Genomic DNA, 26,970 nt, shown 5'->3' with positions numbered 1-26,970 from the left:
GGCAGAGAGCCCGAGGGGACTGTCACAAAGGAGAGAAAGGAAAGGGGAGGGCAGCGACCATTCCCAGTCCTTCCCAGACCCAACCCAAGTGCAAGGGGAAACAGAAAAAAATCCCAACAGCTGGAACGTCTGCTAAACGTAACGGGCATACTTGTATGAGTCTTCTGACTCTTACTTAGCAGAGGCATAGTTTTATTTTTAGCAAGAGCATGACAGCCCATTACTAATTATTAAACTGCTGCTCAGACAGGGGGCTTTACATCCCTCAAAAGGAAGGAAACATATAACGTGGTAAAATCAACCCGTCACCACGCCCGGCAGGAGATTCGGATGCGGCTCTTGCCAGGTCCCCACTCCCAACACAGGCCACGGTCAACCCGGACACAGGTCACTCCTTCGATGACAGGAGTACATACGGGAAACACGTGATCACCTTCACTGCCATGACCATTAACAAGGTGTTCGCACACATGGATAGGCAAAGACAACTTGGGACAAGGACTGCTTCCAGCCTGGCGGGGACAGAGCACCTCGACCGCTTCTGGGATGCCCACTGCCTCTTCCAGGTCCCTGGGTAGCCATTCAGTGAACTGAAAGGACAATTAATTAAACTGAAAGGGCCCTGGTGGCTTGGGAGTGGTTTGTGCGTGGAGAAAAGGCTTCCTGCTTCCGCGGGGATGGAATAATCACCTCCCGTACAGTAAGGTATGTGTACATTACAGACGGCTGCCCAAGCTGCGGGGAGAGAGGGGGCCCCGACACTGCCGGCCACGTGGCCTCGTGGCTGACACAGCACCACTGCTTTACTGAGGCCTGACAGACACAGAAGAAAGGGCACAAGTTTAAAATACTTTGATATTTGATAAGTTTGGACACATGTAAACCCATGAAAAGATCAACGCTATCAAGACACTGACTAGCTCCATCACCCCAAGAGTCTTCCTGTGCCCCTGGTAATCCCTCCCTCTGTCTTCCTTCCAGGCGATCACCAGCCTTTTCTGCCACTACAGATTAGCTTGCATGTTCTAAAAAAATAATTACATTCACAGAATCATATAGTAGGTCCTCTTTTTTTTTTGGTCCGGCTTCTTTCCGCATAATTATTTTGAGATTTCATCCATACTACTGCGTATATCAACAGTTCTCTCCTCTTTGTTACTGAGTAATATTCCATTCTGTGTCGACGCCACAATTTATCCACTCAGATGTTGATGACATCTGGGTTGTTTTCAGTTTGGGGCCATTACAAACACAGCCGCTATGCACACTGGTGTATAGTCTCCGTATGCACCTGTGCTTTCCTTTCTTGTAGGTACACATCTAGGTGCAGAGCGGTTGGATCATATGGTAGGTGTATGTTTAACTTTTTAACAAAATGCCAAACTGTTTTCCAAAGTGGCTCATTTCACGTTCCCCGGCCCCCGCTGCCCCTGGCAGTGTCTGAGAGCTCCAATCCCTCCACATCATTACCGATACCAATGTGGTCCGTCTTTTTAATTGTAGCCATTCAAAATGAGGGGTATCTCATTATGGTTTTAATCAGCAATTCCCTAATGACTAATGATGGCAAATCCAAGCTAACCTTTCAAGAGTTCTTTTGTTGTTAAACATGTATTCAGGTGAAAACAAAGTCTTGCCAGCTGGCTCTTGTTCGGTCAATAAGTATTTAAATAGGGCAGGTAAATTTAAAATCAAGGCGAGTGCTGGCAAAGAACTTACTTTTAGTCAAGTACTTGGGGTCCTAAGAGTTAATTTTACTAAAAATGTTAAAATGTCAATGTGAATCGTATTATTTACCCATCTCTGTAAGATATCAAATTTCATACAATCCAAGGATTTTAATTATAGGCATTTTAGACGGAGGCTGGTTCACCTCTGTGATCTTACAGATTAAGGAAAAGAGGCCATAGGTGATGAAGTGACCTGAACAACATGGGCAAACCTATTAGCAGCGCCAACCTATGAGCAAAGTCAGTATGGTATCAGAAAGGAGGCCTCCAGACCTGGTCACACTTCACACTGATACCGCATTTCAACATGAAAAAACGCCATTCATCAACAGACCAAATAGGGACTGACACCTTGCACATCTATTAAGGGTCCAATCAATAACATACCCCTGTTTTTCATTTTGTTTTGTTTTATTCTCTAAATTCCCATGAAACTGGTTGCTGCAGTTATAAATAACAGGAAGGATGAAAGCATTACGACCATAAAGAATCTCCCAATTTGCTCTCATATTTCCCACAAAAAATCTTCCATGGGAAGGTGATCATTTCACAATATATAGGAGTACTGAATCATTATGCTGTAAACCTGAAACTAATAATATGTCAATTATATCTCAATTAAAAAGTGTTTTATCCACAATTAAAAAACACTTTTCTTGTAATATGGAATAACGATTACGAGGAGTGGGTTCTGAAGCCAGACTGCCCGAGTTCAAATCCTGACTTAACATTTCCTAGGGTGTGACCTAGAGCAACTTCCCTGGATCCATGTCTCGGCATTCTCATCTGTAAAATGGACATGGTAATAACGCCTACTCCAGGGAGTTACTGAGAAGATTCAACAAGACGATACATATTTCTTCAAAATAACATATGTTAGCCACTATTATAGTTTTGTTCTTGTAAGATAAATTTTGATAATAAGAATCATAAAGTTTTTAGAAGTGTTCTTTCTCTGGGTATTTTTCAAAACACGTCCAAGTTCCAACCAACTGTTCAAAATATGTCACTTAGTCTGGTAAACTTAATACCGTGCCGCATTTAAATCTTTTACACCTAAAAACAGTGCAGTACGAGGGAAAAGGTGCTGGAATTAGTCCAGATCCTACAGAACTCTCTTCCCATTGGTTCTGGGGAAAGTGCCACGAGTATGTGTGGGTCAAACCCTTTCCTTTCTTCCTGGTAAGTTCTGAAAGAACTAGCTAATTCCTTCAAGAGCCTGGACATCTTGACACGCATCCACGGTGGAGGGTGCACACCGCCCAGCCGGCTGCGGAGCCAGGGAAGGGCCCAGCTCTGGAGGGGTTCACGCAGTTGAAAAGGGAAAAAAAACTGAGGTAGAAGGAGCGAGACTACATTTAAATCCATGATTAAAATGCCCAAAGTTCCTCTGCCCCTTTAGAATTCCTCTGTCGGGTCCTACAGGAAATATTCTCATTCATTTTGGAGGAAAACGTCTCAGAGAAAGGTCATTTCCAATGCCAACCGATGATGAACTGATGCATATCATAATACAATATGAGTCAGACAAAGTCTATTTTTAAGCTTTCGAAGTGGTACACGTGACGCCCAAAATAACGTCTGAATAAAGGAATGAGAAATAGTCTCTAGGATGCCTGTGAAATTTTTACCATAGACTTCCTGAGGGTGAAAAAAATTGCACTTCTGGGCATGCTGTTAATTTACAATGAAAAGATAAATCTTTGCCCGACAATGAGAGAGGAGTTGTATCTTATCCAAGTCCTCAGCAGCATGAAATCCACTTCTAAGAGAACTGTGCCCACAGCCAGGTGACGGCCAGGCAGCCGGAGTTAGGCAACGCTGTCACCTAGAGGCCACCCGAGCTGTGGCCAGGAGCGTTCCACGCATGAGAACTTGAACCCAGCCCAGAATGGGGTGCAGGTGCGTACAGACTTGGGTCACAGTCCAGGATCCAGAGAGGAGGCTGGTTTAGAAAGACCCATGGAGTTCTTGGAAGAAAACTCCTGTGATAAGTTGTGGGGGAGCCTGGTCCTGGATCGAGCATCTGCTGGGTCTGACCCCTGTGTGTCTCCTATCCCAGTCCCTTCCCCCACACCGCCCGTCCTGGGGGGAGCCTAAAGAAGGAGCCAAAGCTCTGCTGGGAGAAAGCCCCTGAAAAAGCCCTTTGCTTGCTAGAGAGGGATCTGAGAGGAACTCACTGGGGTGGGAGATCCCAGGAAAGCACTGAGTCTCCAGCTGGTTCGGTGGGTGGTCAGATGGGAGCCCCGAGATTTGGGGGCTGCTCTAGCTGCAACCGCTCCCAAGATGCACTGTCTGAACGCAGGCTACCAGCCTGGTCCATCTGGAGGTAGGAGTGCAACACACCAGCTGGGGGGTCCTTATCCCCCATGTGACCTTGGGAAAAGTCCTTGGAGTTCTCTGGCTTCAGTTTTCTCATCTGTGAAATGGGATCATTTTACCATGAGTTTGAGAATCAAGTGAGAGGACCACAAATGTGTGGCAGTGCTCAATTACCACAAGCACTTTGTGAACAGAAGCTACCACCACTGGTGTCCCTTTCCCTACTCTTGTTCTTGACAATCATTCAGGTACCAGTGGGGAAGTGTAAAAGCCGGGAGCAGGGACTTCCCTGGCGGTCCAGTGGTAAAGAATCCGCCTTACAGTGCAGGGGACGTGGGCTGGATCCCTGGTCAGGGAACTAAGATCCCACATGCCGTGGGGCAACTAAGCCCGCGTGCTGCAAACTACAGAGCCCACGCCCTCTGAAGCCCTCACGCCACAACTACAGAGCCCATGCGCCCCGGAACCTGTGCGCCATACCTGAGAGAGAACCCGCACGCCACAACTAGAGAGAAGCCCGAGCGCCGCAGCGAAAGATCCCGCCTGCCGCAACTAAGACCTGACACAGCCCAAAATAAAAAATAAATTGAAAAAAAAAAAAAAAAAAGCCAGGAACAGAAGCAGGCGGCAACTTGCAGGGCAACTTGCAGGGGGAATTCCAGAGGGCACCTGCTATGAGCACAGAACATGATTCCGTTTCAGGCAGAGGAAGCAGGGATCAAAGGGGAACCGCTCCAGCCATGAACAGCATGTTCTTTAGCCTGAAATGACCAACTGTGATTCTGGGGCACATGCCTGTCACCTGACTGAGGAGTAAGGGTTTCAGGAGTACCAATTATTCTTGGATGGGTGATAAAAGATCCCTTAGCATGATGAAATGAAATGTATGAAGGGAGGGGCAGAGGGCAAATAAAGTCAGTATCATGAAATAATACCAAGGCAAATATGTGTAAGCGGGGACAGAAAAGGAGGAAACCCCAGGAGCATGGCAAGGGCAGCCCACACATTAAGGAGGGACACCATTAAGGGGGCATCGGGCTCTGCAGTGGAAGCGAGGACAAGGTGAGGCACAGGTGACACGGCTGGGCCCACGGCCGACTCGGACATCGGGGCAGTGCCAGAACCTCAGCCTCCCAGGTATTTAGATGAAGTCTACTTCGCTAAAAACAGATGTTGAGATTTAGAATTTTAAATCTTCTTTTCATTCCACCCCATCCCCAGCGGGTAAGACACTCCCTCCAGCAGCTGTCGCTCCCTGAGGCATCAAGTTGGGGGAAAGTGCCTCGCCACCCAGGGTCGTTCTGAGCACAACCCTGTCTCCCCGAAACAGTATGCAGCTGGTCCAAGTGTACTTCCTCTTGTGCTCTTCAAACCTCCGGAGATAGTGCCTGTTCCTGCAGACCGGCCTCCCTCTCCGGAGACTAACGCGTTATTCCCTGCGCTCGGCCAGCTCTGGCAGCACCAGCTGTCTCTCCTCTGAACTCCCCGCCCCCCAATTCGGGGGCTGAAGCACTGAAGGCAGCAGCGAGATACGTCACCCTGGTGGAGGAATTATTGCGGACACTGTCCATAAACACAGGTAGGAACGTTCTTTGTTTAACACGTGCTGCTGCCACCTATGTGGCTTATGTTACCTCTGTAACCCGCCTACTTCTGATTCAAAACAGACTCATGAATCAAAACCCATGAATGAAATTTCTGTCATAGGTTTGGACTTCTTGCCGGGATCTTTTCTGATTCTATTTTATTATCTGATATATCTGGCAGCCCCTGGTCTAGACTTTGATCAACTTGCCCTCCATGCCAATCCACACACTCACAGGCCTCGTGCTTAGAGACAGAGGTCTGCAGTGCAAACAACCTCCAGCCCCGCTGAGGTCATCCACTAACCAACACTCCCACTGCCAGCCTCGGCTGCAAGCCTTTTAACGCAGCCACGATTATTTCTGCTTCAGCACCGAGTCTGTCCTGGCTTTATCGCAATTTGACCACTTTCAAGACAAAATGCTCTCAGCACAACAAAGGCAAGTTTTCAGGGTGCCTGGACTTGGATGTACAATCTCTCCAGATGTCCCAGACAGACGCAGAAGTTCTGAATAGGTGGGTGGAGGCAGTTCAAAGACATGGCAACCGCACAGGCTGCTCCCCTGCAGCAGGTGACACCAGGGATTAAAACCATCTGTCTGTGGGGCCTCAGGTCCACCTGGGATGACTGGTCTACCCCCTCCCATCACCCCCTTCATCAGAAAGCTGATTCAATTGTGGGTCTGGGCTGGAAGTAACTTCCTCATTCACAGGCAGGGTATGAGCAATGTCTTCCCATCACAAACACTTTCTTCCTGGCATGGCCTACTCAGAGATCAGTATGGGAGGATAAGGACACTCTTGGTCTTGTGTTAACTGACACCCTCAACTGATTCTTTTTCACAGTGATTCAGCCCATATTTTCCTGTCTGTGTACAAATTAAATGTCAAATGCCTGGCTAAATGCTCACTAATTCCACTGCATACTCTTCATCCAATCAGAAACCTAGTAAAGAATGAAATACGGTTCACATGGCGTAACTTGTTCATTCACTTCTTCCCTTTCAAAAGGCAGTTTATAAACTGTCTTTTCTAGAACTCTGCTTAGGAGTGACCTCAACCTGAGTAATATGTGAAATCTACCTTCTTAAGAAGGCCTTCTGGCATCCCTTCCTTTCCCCACAGTTCCTTAGACAGCAATACACCAAATCTGGTGAACTAACTATCAAGTGCTTTCACTACCCAGGGATCTAATGTGTCTTGGAATACGGACTTGAAATCATTTAGGAGAAATAAGTTCGTTCTTATAAAAATCTTCACCCATTTTGGTCATCAACTTGTATCCATCTACATCCTGGGCCCCAAGCAGAAAGCCCGAACCTTCCTTGATCTTGTGGTTCTGCAGTTTGTGCTTTATAAAAAGGAAGAGAAAACAAACAACAACAAAACCAAAAAAGGCTTTTCAGTCTCTGTAGGCCCAGCTCACCTAGAACTTTTAAGCTTTCTGACAAAACACTGCTGGTGATCAATCTTTCTACAGCTTATTCAATAAGAACAATAAACAGTAACAAATAGTACATGACAGAAATACACATGAATAGTTTACTTCTCTCAATTAACCGAAGCCCTATCACATTTAGTTTATGAAGGTATCAAAATATTAAAATGCCCTCTAAAAAGAAGTCTAACAAGTAAACAAGATCACACATACATCCATTTTCAGCTGGGCATTTTAAGACCTAATGTTGTATTCCCTGAACTTCTGTACAAGTGCCTCACCTCCTCGTTACATTAACTGAGGCCAATCTACAAACAACTAATTAAAGCGTATGTTTGCGACTCTCCGTTTAAAAGCAGACATTTAGACTCTCCCTTCAGTAAGAAATGATAAAATCTGGAGTTAGTGCACAGGGATATACATTTAGTCCCCACTGTAACAGTGGGTTACAAATAAAGATAAGACAGTATATTATTAATTCATTCATTTAATAATCATCTACTAAGTGACTATTCTCTGTCAGGTATATTAGAGTTCCGTACAGTTTTACACACTAACTTCTAATTTCTCTCTTGATCTAAAAATTTTCTCTGCCTCAAAATATTGGGTCGATAAGAAGAAACAGAAACTTCATGAATTTAAACCAGTTTTAAACCATTCTCTAGGGAAAAAAAAAAAGCTTTACATGAATTAAACTAAACTGACAAAAGGATTTTCCTTTTAGATAATAACATCCCTCTTCCCCACTGGCCAACCCAAATGTTTTACACGTATTTACTTGGTGAAAAAATTCATTTATTTTGCAGCTTTGGCTGGGAACAAAAGTAGTTAGTGATGTGAACAAAGCAATGTACGCCAATGTGACGGAACCATGAGCAAAGATTCTCTGTAACAGCCTCCTCTGCCCTGAGTCGATGCAGCGCTGGAGCTGTGCACCCAGCAGGGCTCTGACTGCTGATCTGAAGGGTCAGAGTGAGGCGCTCACCCTGAGAAAGGGCAACAGAAACAGATTAAGCAGTTCCTGTTGCTCAAAGATGAGTAAGGAAGGTATCAGGATTATACCCAAGTATTCATACCCAGGTATTTATTACACCTCTGTGTCTTATAGTTAAATCGTTTGTCGAGTAACAAGGCAGGTGAGGAGGAAAAACAAGGACATTTATTGGCAGCTAGGATGGTGAGTGTGTAATTGCATCCAGTTGGTCCATAGCCCGCAGAGATGCTGTTATTCCCAATTCTGCAGAGAGAGAGCTGAGGCACCACAGAGCAGCCTGTCCCAGGTCACTCAGCCAGTTAAGTAAGGGGATGTGCTACACTATAGTATGCTTTCTTAATTATTTTAATAAAGATTATATTTTTACAGAAAGAAAGCATAAATGATTAGATCTATTTTTTCGGATATTCCCACCTATAGGAAGACCACCTTTTTTTTTTTTAAATACCAGATACCACAATCTATGTGAAGGCATAATTGCCAAAGCAGTAGGTAGCAACTGAATGTTGACTTTGAAACCAAAGTCAAATCCAATGCTCAGTCTTGCAAGGGGCGATGATGTAGTGGACGGTTCTAGGTCCTGAGTTTCCCTCTTGCTTCTCTGGCTTGTGGCCATTTAATTGCTCGTTTCTGTCTACATCAGATAAACAAGCTAAAGAAATCAAACATTTAAGAGTGTATTTAGAGAGTTCATCTAAGGAATTGAATATTAACATAAAAATTATTGAGATGTTATCATAGAAGGTAAACATTACTTCCTAAAATATTATGCATCTGATCTTAACCTTTCCCACTGGACTTCTGAGATGTTAAAGAGCGAGGTCACTCATACATTGCTGCTGGGAGTGTAAAATGGTACAGGCATTCTGGAAAAGTCTGGCAGTTTCTTTTAAAACAATGTGTTTACCAAAGGACCTGCCAGTTGTACTCTTGGGCATTTATCCCAGAGACATGAAAACTTAAGTTCACGCAAAAACCTGTACATGAAGGTCCACAGCTTCTCTGTTTGGAAAAGCCAAAACTTGACAATATCCCAACGGTCTTTTAAAGGGTAAATAGTTAAGAAACTGTGATACAGCCAAACCATGAAATACTACTCAGCAATAAAGTACGGACACACGCAACAACAGGCATGGGTCTCGGGAATTTTGCTGAGTAGAAAAAGCCAATCTCAAAAAGGTACATATTGTATGATTCCATTTATGGAACATTTCTGAAGTACAATTATAGAGATGGAGAACAACAGACTAGTGGTTGCCAGGGGTTGGAGGTTAGGGGGTAGGGGTCAGGCATGGGTGTAAGGAGGCGGCAGAAGGGAGCCCGCTGGTGATGGGATGATGCTGCATGACTCTGTACATTCAAAGTGGTGGTGGTTACACGAATCTACACGCGATAAAATCTCACGAAGCTAAGCATGCGTGCGCACGCGAACACACACACACACACACACACACACGAGTGCATGCACTGCACACCGGGGGAAGCAGAATCTAGGAATAAGCTCTGGGGAACGTGGCAAAGCCACTTTCCTGCTTTGACAGTGCACGTGGTTATGCGAGATGACTCCTGGGGGGAGGCTGGGAGAAGGGTGCAGGGACCTCCTTGTCTGTTTCTTTTTTCCCCAACTTTCAGGGATTATAAATATTTCAAAATAAAAAGTTTTTTTAAAAAAAAGCTGGGAAATATGTTTAAAGGTATCACCCATACATAGGAATGCACAAAAAACCAAGTCATTTTAGAGAATAGAGAGAGATGAGTCATCAGTAAAATCCAGCTGAGAAGGTCAAAATAAAAGGCTTGAAAGTTGGAAGCCAAATTTTAGAGATCTTTGCACAGGAGACAGAAGGGATCTGGAAGAATCCGATGCCGAGAGGCTGGGATCACCCCGAGGAGGCGTGGGACCCCTCCCCTTCCGAGAGTCGTGCAGAACAGAAACAGGGCTTCTCTGGAAAGCAAGGTGTCCTGAACGGGGCTGCACCACAACTGCCAATGACCACGAGATCCATCAGAGGGCAGCTGGTCTACACGGGCAGCATCAGCTACCTGTAGTCAAGTTTCCTGAATTAGTTTACCCGGCAGATGCCTGACTGGTTGGTTCTCCGGCTCCACAGGGGAAGAAGAGAAAAGGAATCCGGGCCCTTTGAGTGGTGGCTGGTTGAAAAGGCACTGGGTATGTTTTCAAACTCAGTGAGGATGGCAGGAGACGCAGCTGGGAAGCTCCGCACCTGGAGGAGAGGAGCGGTGAGCCCGCTTCCTCGTAACCCTGCACCCACTACAGGGCAAGATCCGGATGGCGCTCTCCCTGCTCCCTGGGGAGAGCTGGGCGCTGGCCGAGTGTAAAGAGAGAGGTCTGCCTGCCTTGAGCTATCTGTAATGAGGTGGATGGACCTAGAGTCTGTCATACAGAGTGAAGTAAGTCAGAAAGAGAAAGACAAATACCGTGTGCTAATACATATATGTGGAATTTAAGAAAAAAAAATGTCATGAAGAACCTAGGGGTAACACAGGAATAAGACGCAGACCTACTAGAGAATGGACTTGAGGACACGGGGCGGGGGTAAGGGTAAGCTGTGACAAAGCAAGAGAGTGGCATGGACATATATACACTACCAAATGTAAAACAGATAGCTAGTGGGAAGCAGCCGCATAGCACAGGGAGATCAGCTCAGTGCTTTGTGACCACCTAGAGGGGTGGGGTAGGGAGGGGGGAGGGAGATGCAAGAGGGAAGAGATATGGGCACATATGTATGTGTATAACTGATTCACTTCGTTATAAAGCAGAAACTAACACACCATTGTAAAGCAATTATACTCCAATAAAGATGTAAAAAAAAAAATGAAGCCAGGCTGGTATGCTGCGACCAAAACATCTCCAGGTGGTTGGGATGCCTTTATTTTTGACTTCTGAATAAAATGAAAGGTTCCTCTTTTCCCAGGCATTACCCCAAACAAAAATGTGTCCCAGTTCAGTGTGTAAGTTTGCAGAAGCAGAACCAAAAGGCTTCTTTACTTAACCCAGCAAGAATCACAGCCCCATTCAAATGGGAATGATCTTTCCTGGGAAACCATGGTTTCTGGGAATCAAGTGAAGAAAAACCAGCTCAAGGCCACTGAATCGATTCCAGAAATAAACTCTGGCTGAGAACTCAATGTCACCACCTGGTTGCCTCAAATAACCCACACATTTCCAAGGTAATTGTCAATTAACTCGGGACCTAATTTTGAGAATGAAGTTGAAGAGAACGAATGGATGAAAATAATTATGCCTTTGCTATATCTGAAAATGGAACTATGTCTCTCTGTCATTAAGTCTCAGAATGATGGGCTAGAAATAGACATCATTTGTTCCACAAGCTGACTGAGTATTTGCTAAGTCTGGGAGGCAGGCTACAAAGACAAGGGAGACAGGCTTCCAGTCTTCAAGTAGCTTAACCTCTATCAAGAGAAACCAACAGATGTCTAAAATACGTGATGCACAGAAGCAGAAGTACGTTCTTCCAGTGGTCATTCATTTTTATACCCCCTCCCCGTATGTTACAGGTGGCTTTGGGAGACACTTTGAAAGGAGTAAGTGAAAGAGTAAATGAACGAATTAACAAACAGTGCAAAGAGCATTCAAAAGGAAAGGAGGACAGGTAACAAAGGCCTAATAATGGGAGAATTATAATCAGAATGGAGGTGAATAAAATGCTAGAAACACTGAAGGGAAGAGAGGGATACAGGAGGACAAAAACTACAGGAGGACAAAATACAGGAGGACGAAAACTCTCCTAAAATAAAGTCAACATTCCTTCTAAATACTACAGTACTACTTCAAAGACATTAAAAAAAAAAAAAAGAGGACAGATTATCAGTCTTCGGGTCTTCTGAGAGGAGATTAAACACCTCATGGATTCTTTCAGAGAAAAAGAAAAAAGAGGAAAGGGTCCCAGGATGCTTCCAAATCTGGGTTTAAGGGTGAAATTGGGCTGACACCTCTATCAACCACCTTCTGTATTCAACCTCAAGGTATAAAATATTTGCCACCCACGTGAAAATTCAGATGACCCTTGAACAAAGCGGGGGTTAGGGGCGCCGACCCTCCGCACAGTCAAAAATCCATGAAGGATTTACAGTCAGCCCTCCGTGTGCGAGGTTCCTCCACACCTGCGATTCTATACCCGCAGATCGTGTAGCGCTGTAGAGTTTACTACTGAAAAACGTCCACGTGTATGTGGACGTGTGCAGTTCAAACCCATGTTGTTCAAGAGTCAGCTGCGGGTTCCTCTTTCCTCTCTTCCCGGGAACAAGCATCTGCGTTCTGTCCTCCGGGGTAAGAGAGTAGAGCCCAAGGTCTCCGTGCTGAACCTCAGTGCTTGGTCTGCAACAGACTTAAAACCACCAACCTTCTCCCAGGTGTGATTCTTAAAAACAATTCCTGAGTCAACACTGAGCAGATATCACCTTGACCTGGCACCTTTTCAAAGTTGGTTGTTAATGAGATCACCTTTGTATTACTTGCTCCTCAGAGAGCCAGAAATTTACTGCAAAAGAGAGGGCTAGAGGGCTACTCTCCGGAAAGAGTGAGCCTTAAAACCACTGCTGAACATCTGGGAGCGAGGAAGGTTAACCTCCGCGTCAGGAGAGCCTTCGACAGTTAACTTCTAAAAAGCTTCACGTATTTGCCTGAATGAAAAAGGCCACTTGCTTTTCCTATCTCCCTCCAAGTAATTGGAAATTGTATGATCTGCTTGAGAAAATTAATTCTGCTAACTTAAATCTTCTAGCACTTTTTCATTCATCTGATATGCTAAAATACTTAGTGACTTGATGCAAACACACATTTAATTAGCATGATTTCCTCCTCTTGGCCCTTCTCTCACATTTAATTTTGTTTAGGAACTCCCTGGCGGTCCAGTGGTTAGGACTCCGCACTTCCACTCCAAGGGGCTCGGGTTCGATCCCTGGCTGGGGAACAAAGATCCCGCAGCCTGCAGAGTCCAGCCAAAAAAATAAAGAAATAATAATAATAAAATACTTTTTAAAAAAAGCAGTTAATTTGGTTTCAAAACACATAATGAAATTGGTTCTAAATGAAGTTTTCTTTCAATAACAAGTTTCAAAACTTGTTCACAGCAACTGAAGAAGCCGTCCCTCCTGCATAAAACCTACCAAGTATCCTGGTGGGTCTGAGGGCATTGGTGCAGCCCAGAGAAAGGAGAGCGAGGAAGATTCTGGGGCTGGTCAGGAAAAAATAAATCTACCGAGAAAATGGCTGAGGCTAAAAATGGAGTCCAAGCACATCGAGGGGAAGAATCAGACAACATTCCACGCCTGTGTGTGGCCAGCTCCCCTCAAGTCCTGCCCTCCCAGTCACCTGGGCATGTTGGTACCCCGCCTCCAACTGTCACCGAATCCTTCCCTGACCTGGGTCACCCGGGGTCACATGAGATTAAGAGGAACCAAATCACAGTAAAATACCAGTTTCTCTGCTACCGTGCTGGTCTTTCATATAAAAAGTAAAGAATGAATGGACTGACAATTCTCCAGTTGTGAAGGTGAACCACTTAACCTTCAAAGCAGCTTTAAGCTCTCCTCAGTCTACAAACTTCACATATACTGGAAGTTCCTACAGCGTAAGTCGAGAAAACAAAATGTATTTTCACTTTTCCATAAAGTTCCAAGCCTAGTGACAAAACAGACTCCATAGTTTACTAACTGGAATGCTTCTACTGTAAGATTTTTCCTTAAAAATGCTGCTGCTGTTACAAAAACCAGTGAACCCAAACATAGCCTCCGGAGAGCAGCTTTCGTAAACGGCTTTCCTTCTAGTTTCCTTTAACGCCTGCTTTTGGAGAAGCATAACAAGGTTGAAAAGTCATAAATAATGCTTCATGGAAAGAGCCTCTCTTTGTCCTAACTGCAAGTTAAATCTTCATGAATCCTGCTAAAGAATATTCCTAAGGCCTGTGACACAGACAAACATCAGGATACGAGCACTGGCTCTCGATCTCCAGACTCCAGGCCTGCCGCCACTGCTGCCCTTCCCCTCTGCTCAGTCTGTGAACGCTGCCCAGCGGCCTGTCCTTCCTCTTGGGCCCCTCCGGGCCCGCGGCGCTCCCTGCGGCCCGAATAAGGAACGCCAGCCCCCATACCCACCCACCGCGCCTCCCTCGGGAAGGTCCGGGCTGCCCAGAGCCCCTCGCCTGCTTTCTGTCTGTCACAGCTTAATGAACAAAGGCACAACCTGCTTTTTCACAGGCATCATCTTCTCTCCCTCTCGGCTAGGGTGTAAAAATGCGTAAGAGGAAGAGGAGGTGGCATACGAGTACTGATGGGAAAGAGAGGGTAACACACAGCTCTACCGAAACAGGCGCTGTAACAGGTGTGTGTAAAGAAAGTTGTAGAGTGCAGGGGGAACAGCTGACTCTGCCTGGGGGAGTGAAGGGAAGCAGTACATCACTGCAGGGACCAGATCATGAGGATGAGGTGATTCAGGCTGGTGCTCCAGATACACACAGAATCTCTGATGGTTCAAAAGCAAGGGTGTGACCTAATCAAATTCATATGCCTTGGTGGCAGGGCTGCAGAGCCAGGGAGACTACTTAGTGGTTGTGGCCTGATTCGAGCTGAGAGGGGAACTGGTGACACATGCACCCGTAATCAGAACTGCCATGGACCGATGTCCACTTAACGTGTCTCCTTGGGAAAAACAGTCTCTTTGTGAACACCGTGAAGTCTTTTTCAGTGGTGGCATTATTAAACCAGGAAAAGAAGCCACTCCTGTCAGTTTTCTATTCTGACAACTGTCCAGGGTCCACAAAGCACCAGCCCCTTTGCAGAAAGGGCTGCTCAGGGTCCCGGCCATTTGCCAAATATGCCCCCTACACTGTCTTCCTGGGCTCACGAAGTTTGAGTTGGAAGTGAAGATGGCTGTCCTGAAGCCAAACATTCAAGTCAAACAAACGGGCTGGTGGGGGACTGACTGCCCAAGATCCCGGACCCGGTAGTGAAGCTCTTTCCCTTTAAACAATTTCATTGGTTCCTGATCTTGGATGCCTTTACACAAGGCAAGCCAGGCCTGGCCCCTTCCAAGTGTCTCTCAGAGTCTTACTCCTCCCAGATCCTTCTTCCTAGCCTGTTAACTACCGCCTTCATGTACTCAATCTCAAATAACCTAAAAGGGGCCCTCATTTCCAACTTATAAAGAGCTGTCAAGTGGAGAATTTTTTTCACCTTAGAAATAAGATGCAGTAAGTTGACATCTTAATTTGTAGTCCTACCGAAAACTTTACTTTTTATTATAAATCCTTCTATCTCAAAAGCGACGTAATAGTTTCTTCAATTGTAACTTTCTATGATTTTCTTTTTTTTAATTTTTACTTTATATTGGACTATGATTTTCACAAGAGTAACATATATGCAAGGTATAATTAATACCAACGTGTTTTCCATTTACCAAATAACACATTACCTCTTATCCTGAGACAAGTTTATCAGAACAGCATACCTATGACAGTAACGTGAATATCATTAAGGCCGTGCTGGCTTTGCTACGTTTAAATTCAACATTATGTAAAATGCACTTCTGCGAGGATCTGAGAGCAGCCGCACAGCCTGATAAAATCAGAAGGCAGCCAGGACTTCAGCCACATGACAGGCTAACAGGCAGAAAGAGGTCCCACAGCTCTGAGCCCAAAAGGCAGGTCGTCTATTTCTGCTACAATGGCTGTGCCCTGCCTCTCGCCAAGGACCCCCTTCAGCTCCTGTCTTACCCGCTCCCCTCCTGGTCCACAGCTCCCAGCCACGTCCTCCCTCACAGGTCCGCCCCGGCAGATGCCACCCCCTGCAATGGCACGCGTGTGCCCCCGTGGCGAGGACGGCCAGCAAGGAGGCCAGCCCTGCCCCCACCAGCGCAAACGGCCACCTCTGGTCCACTTTCTCACATCACGCCCATCCTCATTCCTCCCCGGAGTCCAGAGGCCCTTCCAGACGGGGCTCCGTCTCTGCCTCCGGACGCCTCACCTCTTTCACGTGGGTGTGAAAGGACACCGACATGTCCAGGAGGATCTTCCGCTGCTCAACTCGCCGAACAAAATCTTGTATCCGGTCCTCGAGCTGATGGGCGGCCTGATAGATCTCTTCCGGGTCACATTCCCCAGTCTGAGCCAGCTGTTCTGCTGCTTCTAGTAACTTATCCGCATTGGTGTATGTGTTCTGCGCAAGAGAACATTCAGAGACACAGAAGGTGAATAAAAGACAAACTGGCCAGGCTGGGAGCCATAATACACTGGAACAGAGTCAGCGTGTGATGTTCCTTTCTGTAAATCAAACAGAGAAAAGAGGAGGGGAAGAGATGATTTTAGGAGTTCAGAACATCTCCATGAGCAGCCTTTTCCATTCTCGTTTGAGGCTGTTAAACCCTGAACCTCACGGCAAAGCCCTTCCGTCTGAGGCAGCGATGGGGTATCTGGTAGGCAGCTGCTGGCCGTCTCGTGACTCATAAAGGGCTTTGGGCCTTTTGCTGCCGCGCAGCCAGAAGACAGCGCGTAGCCACAAACGCCTACCTCACTTTTTCTCCTGGTTTTATGACAGAGTGCAGAGTTCCAGTTTTGTGTCTTTCAGTATGATATGCCGCTTTAGGATAATTCCCCAAGATCAAGTGAAAAGTTACGTTGCAAACAAACACAAGCTGCTGCCTCTTTTCACATGTTTCTACTTATCAGTAATTCTGTGCTTATCTTTCCTCTACTTCGGGGGATACGTTTTTTAAAGAAAAAGGAAATAATAACTACAATGGCAATAAAGTAGCCAGAGAGCTGAGAGTTGAGTATCAATTGGGTGTCTAAAATACTCTGAAAATTACTGTTTTAATTCTTGATAAGCGAGGCTGCAAATGGCTTCCTCAAATCAACAGGTTTGTTAGAGACCCGACAGTGTTCGAGGGACCTGCTGGCCAGAGGGCTGCCGACGGGGACGGGGAGCAGTCCAGCCGGGTGGGGGACCTCAGTGCAGGAAAGAACAGAATTCAGGCCCCGAGAAGCCCAGAAGAGGCATGCGGCTCCCCGTGAGAGACTGGCTGAGCCCTTCGTCCTTCTCCTTCCCCAGCATTTCAGCCCCACAGCCGAGCAGGGTCGGCACCTCATGGGTGAGATGGGGGTGGCCCCAGGTGTGCGAAGGCGCCCCTGTGGGGAGTCCGAGCCTGATGGGGCACGGGGTGCCCCTGCACTGGGAAGCCTCCCAGGTGGAGACTGGTGGCCTCCAGGGGTATTAACCTACTAATAAGCCAATGCATCAGGATGATGAGAGGCGGGTTCCTCATTTTGGAGAAGGAGAACACTTGAGTCAACCCTGCAACACTGGACTGGAACTGGAGGATCCACGTAAGTTCACGGTTTTCAAGAGACACGTGTGTAAGTGCGCACGTACCCTCATGTCCCGCCCCCGCCCCCCATCCACCAAGAGGGCCTGGGAACAGCGATGGCCCAGCAGCACTAAGCATGGTAGCACCCAGATCTCCACTTGTAAGCACCATTCTGCTCTGGAGGGAACCAGGGCTCCGTGGAGAAATGGCGGACTCCAGGGTTGGGGTGAGACAAAGTACAAGATGAATCTGCGACATCTTACCGTGCCCCAAAGCAAGGAGAAGCCCAAGAACAATGTGGACAGGAGACAGAAGCCAGCTTGAGGAGGCGCATGCTGGCCAAACGAGGGACAATCTGAGCATCAGAGGGAACAGTGACAGCGATGGAGGATAATCCGTCCACTCAACCGGAAACCAGGAGTCCCGACTGACACAGAAAGTGAAACTGGAGGATGGACGGCACAGTTATAGAATTTCAAAGTACCTCCCCACAAAGTACTTGCTAATTACAAAGGGGGAACGGCTCACTTTACAACGGAGACGTCGGGCAGACACCACCTTAACCCAGGGATCAAAGTGGACACCACAGGTAACAGGACAGATTAAACTGTGCAACCCTTGAAGGGACAGAGTTAGGAGGACACGGCAGCACTCCCGGGATACACCTGCCGAAGACGTATAACCAGAGTACAGGCATGAGGAAGCATCAAACAAACCCAACGTGAGGGGCATTCTCCAAAACAACGGGCCTCAGAGTTTCCAAAATGTCATGTCACAGAAGTTAAGGAAGGACCAAGGAGCGACTCTAGGCTGAAGGACACTAAGATGTGATGACTAAATGTCACAGGTGGCTCTACACTGGATCCGTTAGCTATGAAGGACACGGTGGTCTGAGGGTTAGAACGTAGCCATGTGTCAGTGTTAATTTCCTGATTTTGATGGCGGTATTACGGCTGTATAGCAGGATGTTGGTAGGAAACACACACTCGAGTCAACGGTTTAGCGTGGCGGGTAGGTTCTTTGTGCTGTATTTCCAACTCTTCTGCAAGTTTAAAAAAGTTTTACAACAGAGTAACATTCAGTGTGATAAGTATGAGGTGATCTCAAAAATGACGCTGACGCACACTTAAAGAGCACGCGAGGCCCAAGCGTCAGGGTGGGGTGGGGTGGAGCGGTCCGTCCTGGGCAGGCTCTGAGGGGGTACAGTGTCGACAGGGGATTTAAACGTGACAATAAAGACCAGCTGGAGGGCGGTCTGCTCTTCGTCACCAGCATAGGTCGATGGCTCCCTGCTCCAACTGTGCCCCTGGCAGGAGCACTTACTGGGCGTGGGTCTAAGGGCCTCCCCCACACTGAGCTGTCTGATCCTAACCACAGCCCCTTTTACAGGTCAGAAGACTGAGGCCAGGAGGCCAATCTCAAGACTCAGAGGCCAAGGCTGGCAGGTGGTGGAGGGGGACGCATCCAGGTCTGCCTCAGGGGCCTGGGCTTTCAACAGCCCAGTGTATTGTTCAGCTCACCCCTCACAACGGTGGTTCATGCCGCCCTGCTTCACACGCTGCAGGGCTGACAGTCACCCCCTTCTCCCTGTCCCTCTGGAAAACAATCTTCAGGGGACTTTTCTTTCTTGGTACTATCCAAGTCTCACAAGAATGTTCTGCACTACTAACAAAGGATCCTTCAGAACTCCTAGAAATGATGGGAGAGACGTCAAAGAACCCCGTAAGACTGACCGACATGGCCAGACTCGGAAAATGTCTATGTGCACACTTTACAGAGTCTTTGAAATCAATTACGTGGCCTCATCTGAAAAGCAGTCATTCCCAATCTGACTGCAGAGCTTCAAAGCACAGTTAAAGGGTTTTGTATATATTCACCGTGACCCACTGGGAAGCTAAGCTGTCCTGACTCCTGCGCAGAGCAGACAGTGCACCTGCCCACTTCAAAAGAGTTCTGGAACGACAAAAGCACTTTTCAGAAAAGTCCACTCTCCGTCCTGCGCGACTCTGGCCAGCGGTGACTTTGTGACAAGAAGCCCTTCACGCAGATTATCAAACCACCTGGGAGATTCCGAAGGACAGGACAGAAAGACTGTCACGTCAGTACCTGGGTGTCGCAGTGGTGACCCACAGCCTCAGGCTGGATAGGATCAGCCCTCCTCTCAGCCCTCCTCGTGGCCAGACGGACGAGGGAGGAGTTAAACTAGGAATGAGAATCACAGCGATGCGGTAACGATGAGGGATAAGGAAGCCATCGACGACGACACAAAAAGAAGCGACGGAAAATGTCGGGGCCACGAGGAGCCTCAGGGGGCCTCACAACCACATGCAGCGTGGATCCGGGATGGGGCCCCGAACAGGGGGAAAAGAAGGAAACCTGAACGAAGTACGGACTTCAGTTCATCAGTATTAGTTATTAATCCTAACAGTATCGGTTCAATATTACATTCGTATAATATTATATATTATTAGTATGATATTAGATCAATATTAGCTTATTAATGATAACAAATGTACCGCACTAAAGAACGGTGTGAGTTTTGATAACGGGAAACTGGGTGCAGGGTATGAGAATTCTCCGTATCATCTTCACCATTTTTATGTGTGTGTGTGGTACGCGGGCCTCTCTCACTGTTGTGGCCTCTCCCACTGCGGAGCACAGGCTCCGGACGCACAGGCTCAGCGGCCATGGCTCACGGGCCCAGCCGCTCCGCGGCATGTGGGATCTTCCCGGACCGGGGCACGAACCCGTGTCCCCTGCATCGGCAGGTGGACTCTCAACCACTGCGCCACCAGGGAAGCCCCACCATTTTTCTGTACATCTAAAAGTTGTCTAAGAAAGTTTATTAAAAAGATATGATGTGTATGTATGTACACACACACACACAGAGCAGATTTTTAAAGAACAGCCTTCACCTAGGGAACAGGTCCTGAGCACTGTCCACAGATTCTGTCACCTAGTCCAGCGGTCCCCAACCTTTGTGGCACCAGGGACCGGTTTCGTGGAAGATGCTTTTTCCACGGATGGGGCCGGGGGATGGAGGGAGGATGGTCAGGCGGTCACGCTAGTGATGGGGGCGGCAGAGGAAGCTTCGCTCGCCTGCCCTCCACTCACCTCCCGTTCCTAACAGGCCGCAGACCGGTACCGCTTGCGGACCCCTGACCTAGTTCTTCCCTCCGGGGAGGCTGGCCTCCGGCCCCTCAGCGCAGCCCCTGGGCACAGAGAGAGCTCTCCTCACGATGGGCAGCTACCAGCCTCAAGGTTCCTGCTGGGCAGGTTCTGCACACGTTGCCCCCAGAGGCCTCCGCTCATCAGAGGCCGCACAGTGAGGTGACAATCCTGGGGATGGTGGCTTTATGGGGATCCACGCTTCCCTGTGGGGCCTCCCAGGACCGTGCTCTGCAGCTCTGAGCAGAGGCGCGACGGGGCCTCGGTGCTGGACGGAGCAGACAGCGTAGCACGCTGTACGCTGCACGTACACACCTGTTAAGAGCCGAGTCCTGTTCTCGCATCTATTGTCTCTATAGCCGTGAAGCCGCTTCCCTCTCGAGTTTAGTAAGTGGATCTGCAGGTGACAGAGCCTCCCAACACATGCCAATTTTGAAGGCTTTCCGCCTCTTGGCCAGCAGGTAAATCAACGTCCCAAAGGAAGAAGTGCATTTCTGAATGATCTGGGACACGAAACAGCACTCATTTCGTCTCACCTCTCATTTTACGCTTGAAGACCCTGAGCCAGTAGGAAGGTCTCCGTGGCTCTCCCTCGGCACAGCAGTAGGTGCTGCTGGAGCTAGGGTTAGCCCGCGGCCTGTCTGAAACCCAAGGCCAAGGCCTCCCTGTGCACAGAACCTACCCTGGATCCTTTGGCCATGGAAGAAATGGATCTCCGTGTGTTCATAAACATATGGATGAGAAACACTAGCTTTGGAGCACTTGCTCTGTGCCCCGAAGCAGCCTTGTGACAAGGACACGATTTCACTTCTACTTTGTAAGCCAGAACACGGAGACAAAGAGGTGCAGAAACTCAGCCAGCAGTCAGGAGAGCTGGGACTGTCCCCAAAACAAAGGCCTCGGCCAGCGGTCCTCTCAGAAGGGAAGGTTGAGTCACTCAATCTTAGACTTACAGCAGGGAGGAGGCGTCAAGCAAAGGAGGCTGTTTTTGGGTCTGAAGAGACTGGAGTCCCCTCTTCCACCCACTGCCCTGTCCCCAGGGCATCTCCCCCGGGGCCCAGTTCCTGGTCCATGGGGTGGGGTACCAATCCCTGCAGCGAGGACTGAAGGAGATATACTGTAGGGCCAGGCCGGGGTGCGCCCAAAGAGTTTCCTTTTTTCTTGAGAAATAAATTAAAATTGCACAATGTCCTAGGTCTCAAGAAACAGAAGAGCCTTTCAAAGGAGGATCAGACCTTCTCTCCCTACCACCCACGGCAGCTACAGCCTGGGTCTTACGCAAGATGGCCAGAGGCTATATTTAGAAACTGGTTAAAAAAAAAAAAAAAAAAAAAAGATGGGTTTTCTTGATCTTAGGAAAGGAGGAAAACACAAGCATGTCACGCCTGAATTTCGGGTGTGCCGAAAGTGCCCACATGCTGTGCTCAGAGCATCCTCCCTGCAAAAGATGAATGAGCTCAGGAGAGACCCCGGGGGTTAGAGAATTGGCCTGATTAGCTTCTGAAAATCCAGAATGAATGATTAAGGTCTCCTGCTTTCCCGAATGCCACACTTCTTTATCCTGGAAGACACGTTAATTATATCGCACACAAAAAAAGTTACTGACAGAAATGGCTTCCTGGAGAACAACTTTGAGATGTTTACGTCTTTGGAAGGTGATTTGAATCCCAGGGGACAAGCAGACATGAGAGAAGGCACCTACGGGAAGATGCTATGCCAGAGATGTACTGACTCCTATTAGAGACATCTTCTGTGCTCTCAAAACCAGCTTCTTCCTTGAACCAGAATTTTCTCAGCTTTCCTGGCTGCTGTACTCATAGCTTTTTAAATCTAAAAAGGGACGCTAAACTTGGACAATTATTTAGAAGGTAGAAGAGCAGATGACTGTCAAAGAGCACCTTCCTTGCCCAGTCATTTGCAAAAAGCCTCACGTGGAAAGCATTGTTCATTTCTTTTTTAAAGCTCCTGCGTGAACGTGCAACGTGGCTGCGTCTGCTGTGCTCTAGAAATTCATCAGCGTGGCGTCATCGGATAGGATCTATCTACTCAACAATCACTGTACGACATACAGAAGGAATGATCTTCAGATTAGTCATGAGGGGGTTCTCGGGTCTGCCGAACCGTGTGCAGAAATGGTCCAACGCTTCCTGATGTGGCTCTAGCAGTGTCTGAAACAGCTGAGACCAGGGGCCTCGCAGCGAAGTCGAGGGCCTGCAGAAGTCACACCGGCTGCACAGCTCGCTGCCGCCAAGGACACAAGAGGCTCTTTTCGGGTTCCCCCTTCTCAGAACACTAGAACCGTTCTACACAATAATCTATATTTAGGAGGTTTTAAATGAATTCAACCATAAGACTTTTGACACTTCGTTTCTGAATCTCTGTCATGTTACTTTACCATGTCATGTTTTGAAGAAGCAGACTTTAAGAAAAATTCATTAAATAAACTGCTAATTCAATATCTTGAAACTAAAGATTGTCTAGAGACAATTTAGAATTCATTTTACAAAGAACCCTTCAAAACACAACCCCAAGACACACACTAACTCACCTTAAACTTAACTATGAAAAAGAAATTTCTTTTCCCTAAACCCAAAATGTGTTTTACCTTTGTGAGTACGTTTCAGAAAATGAGAAAAGGCTCTTTCTTAAGCACTAAAGATGCCTCTCTGTTCCTGTTTTTAAGGTGCCTCCAAAGGCCATTCTGTCCAAAACATACATACATCTAAAGCATGACCGTAGACCTCCCTCTGCCGTAGGACTTGTATTATACTTTGTTTGGACAGAAAGCAATCGAAGACGCGAGGGTAGAGAAGGAAAGGTGGGGAAGGCATTCCCTCCAGTGGCCTCGCCCCTGCACGAGAGCAAGACTGACGTCGTCTTCTCTGGGAAGAGGCAGACAGCTTTCCATGAATGAAGCTACAAACACAGAGTGTAATCTGGCTCGATATCCAGGCCGCTGTCTGTCTAGCCCGAGTCCGCTGCACGTGGTCTTAATAAAGCCCGGCTCCTTGTGCAGCCACTTCACACGACAGACCTCTCCTGGCTTAAAACCCTACCCTCCTCCCTCTTATGCCCCTCAAAGAATCTTTATTAAACAAGCTGGGGGGGCTAGAGAGAGAAGCCCACTCTATTTCTTCAGGTCTACAGCCCCCTCCCAGCTTACTCTTAATCTGTTCTTATCACAGAGGGGTCCAGGGTGGCCCCCCGGTGTCCTCTGAGGCAGGGCACGTTCCTTTCAGAAAAAGCCTGAAGTGGGTCCGTGATGCGCAGTTTCTGCAGGTACACGGGCAGCGAGCACCGGGCTCCAGAACCCCATCAGGGACCACTCGGGCCCTGTCACACGACACACACTGAGCTGGACGTGTGTCTGCGGACAGAAAGGACCAGAGCCTTTCACCCTGAGGCAAGTGGAGGGGATTTATCATACAGGAGGGGCTGGTCCCGTTCACAGCCAACCAGGACAGACTGCTGAATGCCCACTCTGGGCAACGGCACGTCCCTGTGTGCCTCCTGGCTACAGTTTTATCAGCCAGGGACGCAGAAACCGGAAGGCCGGTGCCAGGGGCGATGGAGCTAAAGTGCACAACACTCCCTCTGAACCAGCGGTATCTAAAACATGCACCAGCATCAAGCGACATTCTCCAAGTGACGGGAGGGCCTATAAACATTTCATGCCAGAAGGAAAAGAACGAAGAGAAGGAGAAGCTGGAGATGCTGGGCCAAGAGGCCAGAATTGAGGGGCCAGGTCCCAGCAGGGGGTGGAAATGAGTGCACGGCCAGGTCCAGGGCGGAGCGCTCAGAGCCTGCCCCCCGGCGGGTTTGCAAAGGAGAGAGGCCCGCGGAGAGGGGAGGCTGGGTGTCTGTGCGTGGCTCCCCAGGCCCCGGCAGAATGAACCCCTGGCACACGACTGGTGATTATATGAAGACCAGAGGGAGGGAAACCGGGTGCAGATGTTTGCAAAGTGAGCAAAAGGTGTTTGCGTTTAAGGTTTTTGTTTTTTCATGCACAGTTCAGACTTGGGCTTAAGGACTCTCAAATTAAGGAAAAGAGGGTCAGGTACCCCTTAGAGTCCCAGGGTCAAAATGCCAAAGATGATAAGAAAGCAGTGAGACCTGGCCGGGGAGCGGCGGAAGCTGACAGGCCCCTGCCTTTCTCTGAACCAGGGGTAAAGGCAGTCCTCCCTCCGCTCTGGGGCTCGCCCCAGAAACCTCAAGACGCAAACGTGCCCGACAAAGAAAGTGTTTCCCTCTTGCTGCCCCCTGAGCCCCTGTGTTGACGGCTTTGATTGTCATCTTAGATCTGAAGAAGTAAGAGTACCATGAAAAGATAGGGCGAGGGTCGCCACAGAAGGCACCACAGGAATTAGAGGCAGGGGTCAACAGGTGCTGGACGCACACGAGGACACTCGGCGGGCCAGCGCCTTCACACTGGACCCGAGCCCACAGTCACGGGTGACCTTGCTACTTGGGGCAGGAGCCTGCTCTGGGTCTGGTTGTTTGCAGTCCCACCTCTTAGATTCTTTGGCGCCTGAAGTCTTTGCTCAGAGGATCCAAATCTCACATCCATCCTCAAACCACAAGGCTACAGAGCAGTAGCTTATCTTATGGAAAAACCAAGGGGAGATGGAACACATTTTCCACATTTTTTCTGCTACGAGAGGAAGGCAAAATATTTGCCAGCAACCTTAAGTAGGGACATCACACGTAATGCAGAAAAGAGAAATCCAGAGACCCATCCTGGTGCGGCAAGGCCGCTGAACACGGAGCCTCTTCCATCCCGCTTCTAAGATCAAGAATGCACGAGGCTGGGTGTCACTTTAACTTTACATACAGAGACTTTTACAGTGTAAAGGAGGTAACTTTTTTTTTTTTTTTTTTTGGCAGTACGCGGGCCTCTCACTGTTGTGGCCTCTCCCATTGCGGAGCACAGGCTCCGGACACGCAGGCTCAGTGGCCATGGCCCACGGGCGCAGCCGCTCCGCGGCATGTGGGATCTTCCCGGACCGGGACACGAACCCGCGTCCCCTGCATCGGCAGGCGGACTCTCAAGCACTGAGCCACCAGGGAAGCCCTAAAGGAGGTAACTTTTTAAAGGCATTTTCCCTGAACAGGACTGAAGTGCAGTTTGCTTTCTTATCTCATGACTCTATCTCACATCAGTTTCCTGAACCCTCTGTCATGTAAAACCCAGGGACGCACCCACTCCTGCTTATGTTTGCATTACAGATTTTGAGACTAAACCGTTAGATGTATATTGACACTCCCCCTTTTATAACTGAAGGCTCTCTTTATTTCTAATGACGTCTTTATGCTTTCACATCTATTTGCTTAACACCAATATTCCTATACCAGTTTTCATTTGCTTAATATTTGCCTGGTGGATCTTCTTCTAACACTTTACATACTTTCAAAATTCCTGGGTATTTATGTTTTAGGTTTGCCCTTTGAAAACAATACACAGTATGATTTTTAAAAAACTATTCAATCAGAGAATCTTTCTTTTAACAAGTATAATCTATTTTGCATTGACTTTAATTACTGCTATTTGGGGACAAATTGCTACATCTTATTTTGTGATTTCCGACATGATTTTTGTTGTTCTCCTTTCTTTTGCTTCCACTAGACCCATTTTCCTGAGTTTTTACTTATCTGGTTTTCTGTATTTCTTTTCTCTTTATACTTATGGGAAGCGCTGTTTTCTATCCCTGCATTTAGTAGTCATTCCAAAACGCTCACACGCACCCCTGTCTTTACAAATCTAAGATAAGCAACACCTCCTGCCAACCTCCTCAGGACACCTCTCCACCTTCTGTGTTCAAGGCTCCGGGGCTTTGCTCCGTCTTGTTTTTAACTACCGCCCAATTCTACCGTCTTGTGTCTAAATGGTCAATCCTTTGATTTACAAACATATTTACCAATTTCTGTGTTCATTATTGACCTCAAGCCTTTCTTCTCATATTTCCTTTTCATTCATTAAATTAACTCGTTCAACAAATACTGCTGGACGCTTAGCTGCACCACGCCAGCCTTGTTCTAGGCGCTAGTGACAGAGAAGTGAACAACACAAAATCCCTGCACTCGTGGAGTTTAAATTACAGTGGGTGCTTCCACTACTCTGACTAAACTACACACCTCAGTTCTCCTGTAAGTAAGTGAATGGTAAACTCTCTTGGTCTTGGTCTATATTTTATTCTCACTGTTGAATGACAGCTCCACTGGGTGTGGAATTCCAGGTTCAGAGTTCCTTTCCCTCAGGTCTCCATCCCACTGTCTTCCAGAATCTGCAGTTACTGGTGAGAAGTCAGCTAAGAGTCATTCTCACGGTTGTGATTTTGTTATTTCTCTCTCCTTGTTGAGACTCTGCCTTTGGTGTTCCTCCGTTTTAACCATA

At 47.6% G+C, this 26,970-nt stretch overlaps 1 protein-coding gene across 1 annotated transcript in view; it reads right to left on the bottom strand.

Moving 5' to 3' along the window:
- Nucleotides 1-26,970, bottom strand: part of TRIO (trio Rho guanine nucleotide exchange factor) — a gene marked incomplete at its 5' end in the record, with an annotated part of 370,926 nt that overhangs the window by 141,839 nt on the left and 202,117 nt on the right. Inside the window, one exon of the mRNA XM_082651933.1 lies at nt 16,073-16,264. Within this exon, the coding sequence (XP_082508059.1) occupies nt 16,073-16,264 (192 nt within the window). The remainder of the gene's footprint in view (nt 1-16,072; nt 16,265-26,970) is intronic.

Source organism: Grampus griseus (genome assembly GCF_964374135.1).
Source record: "Grampus griseus genome assembly, chromosome: 3".
Lineage (NCBI taxonomy): Eukaryota > Metazoa > Chordata > Mammalia > Artiodactyla > Delphinidae > Grampus > Grampus griseus.
Note: the sequence above shows the minus strand (reverse complement) of the source record. Positions and strands in the feature narration are given on the sequence as shown.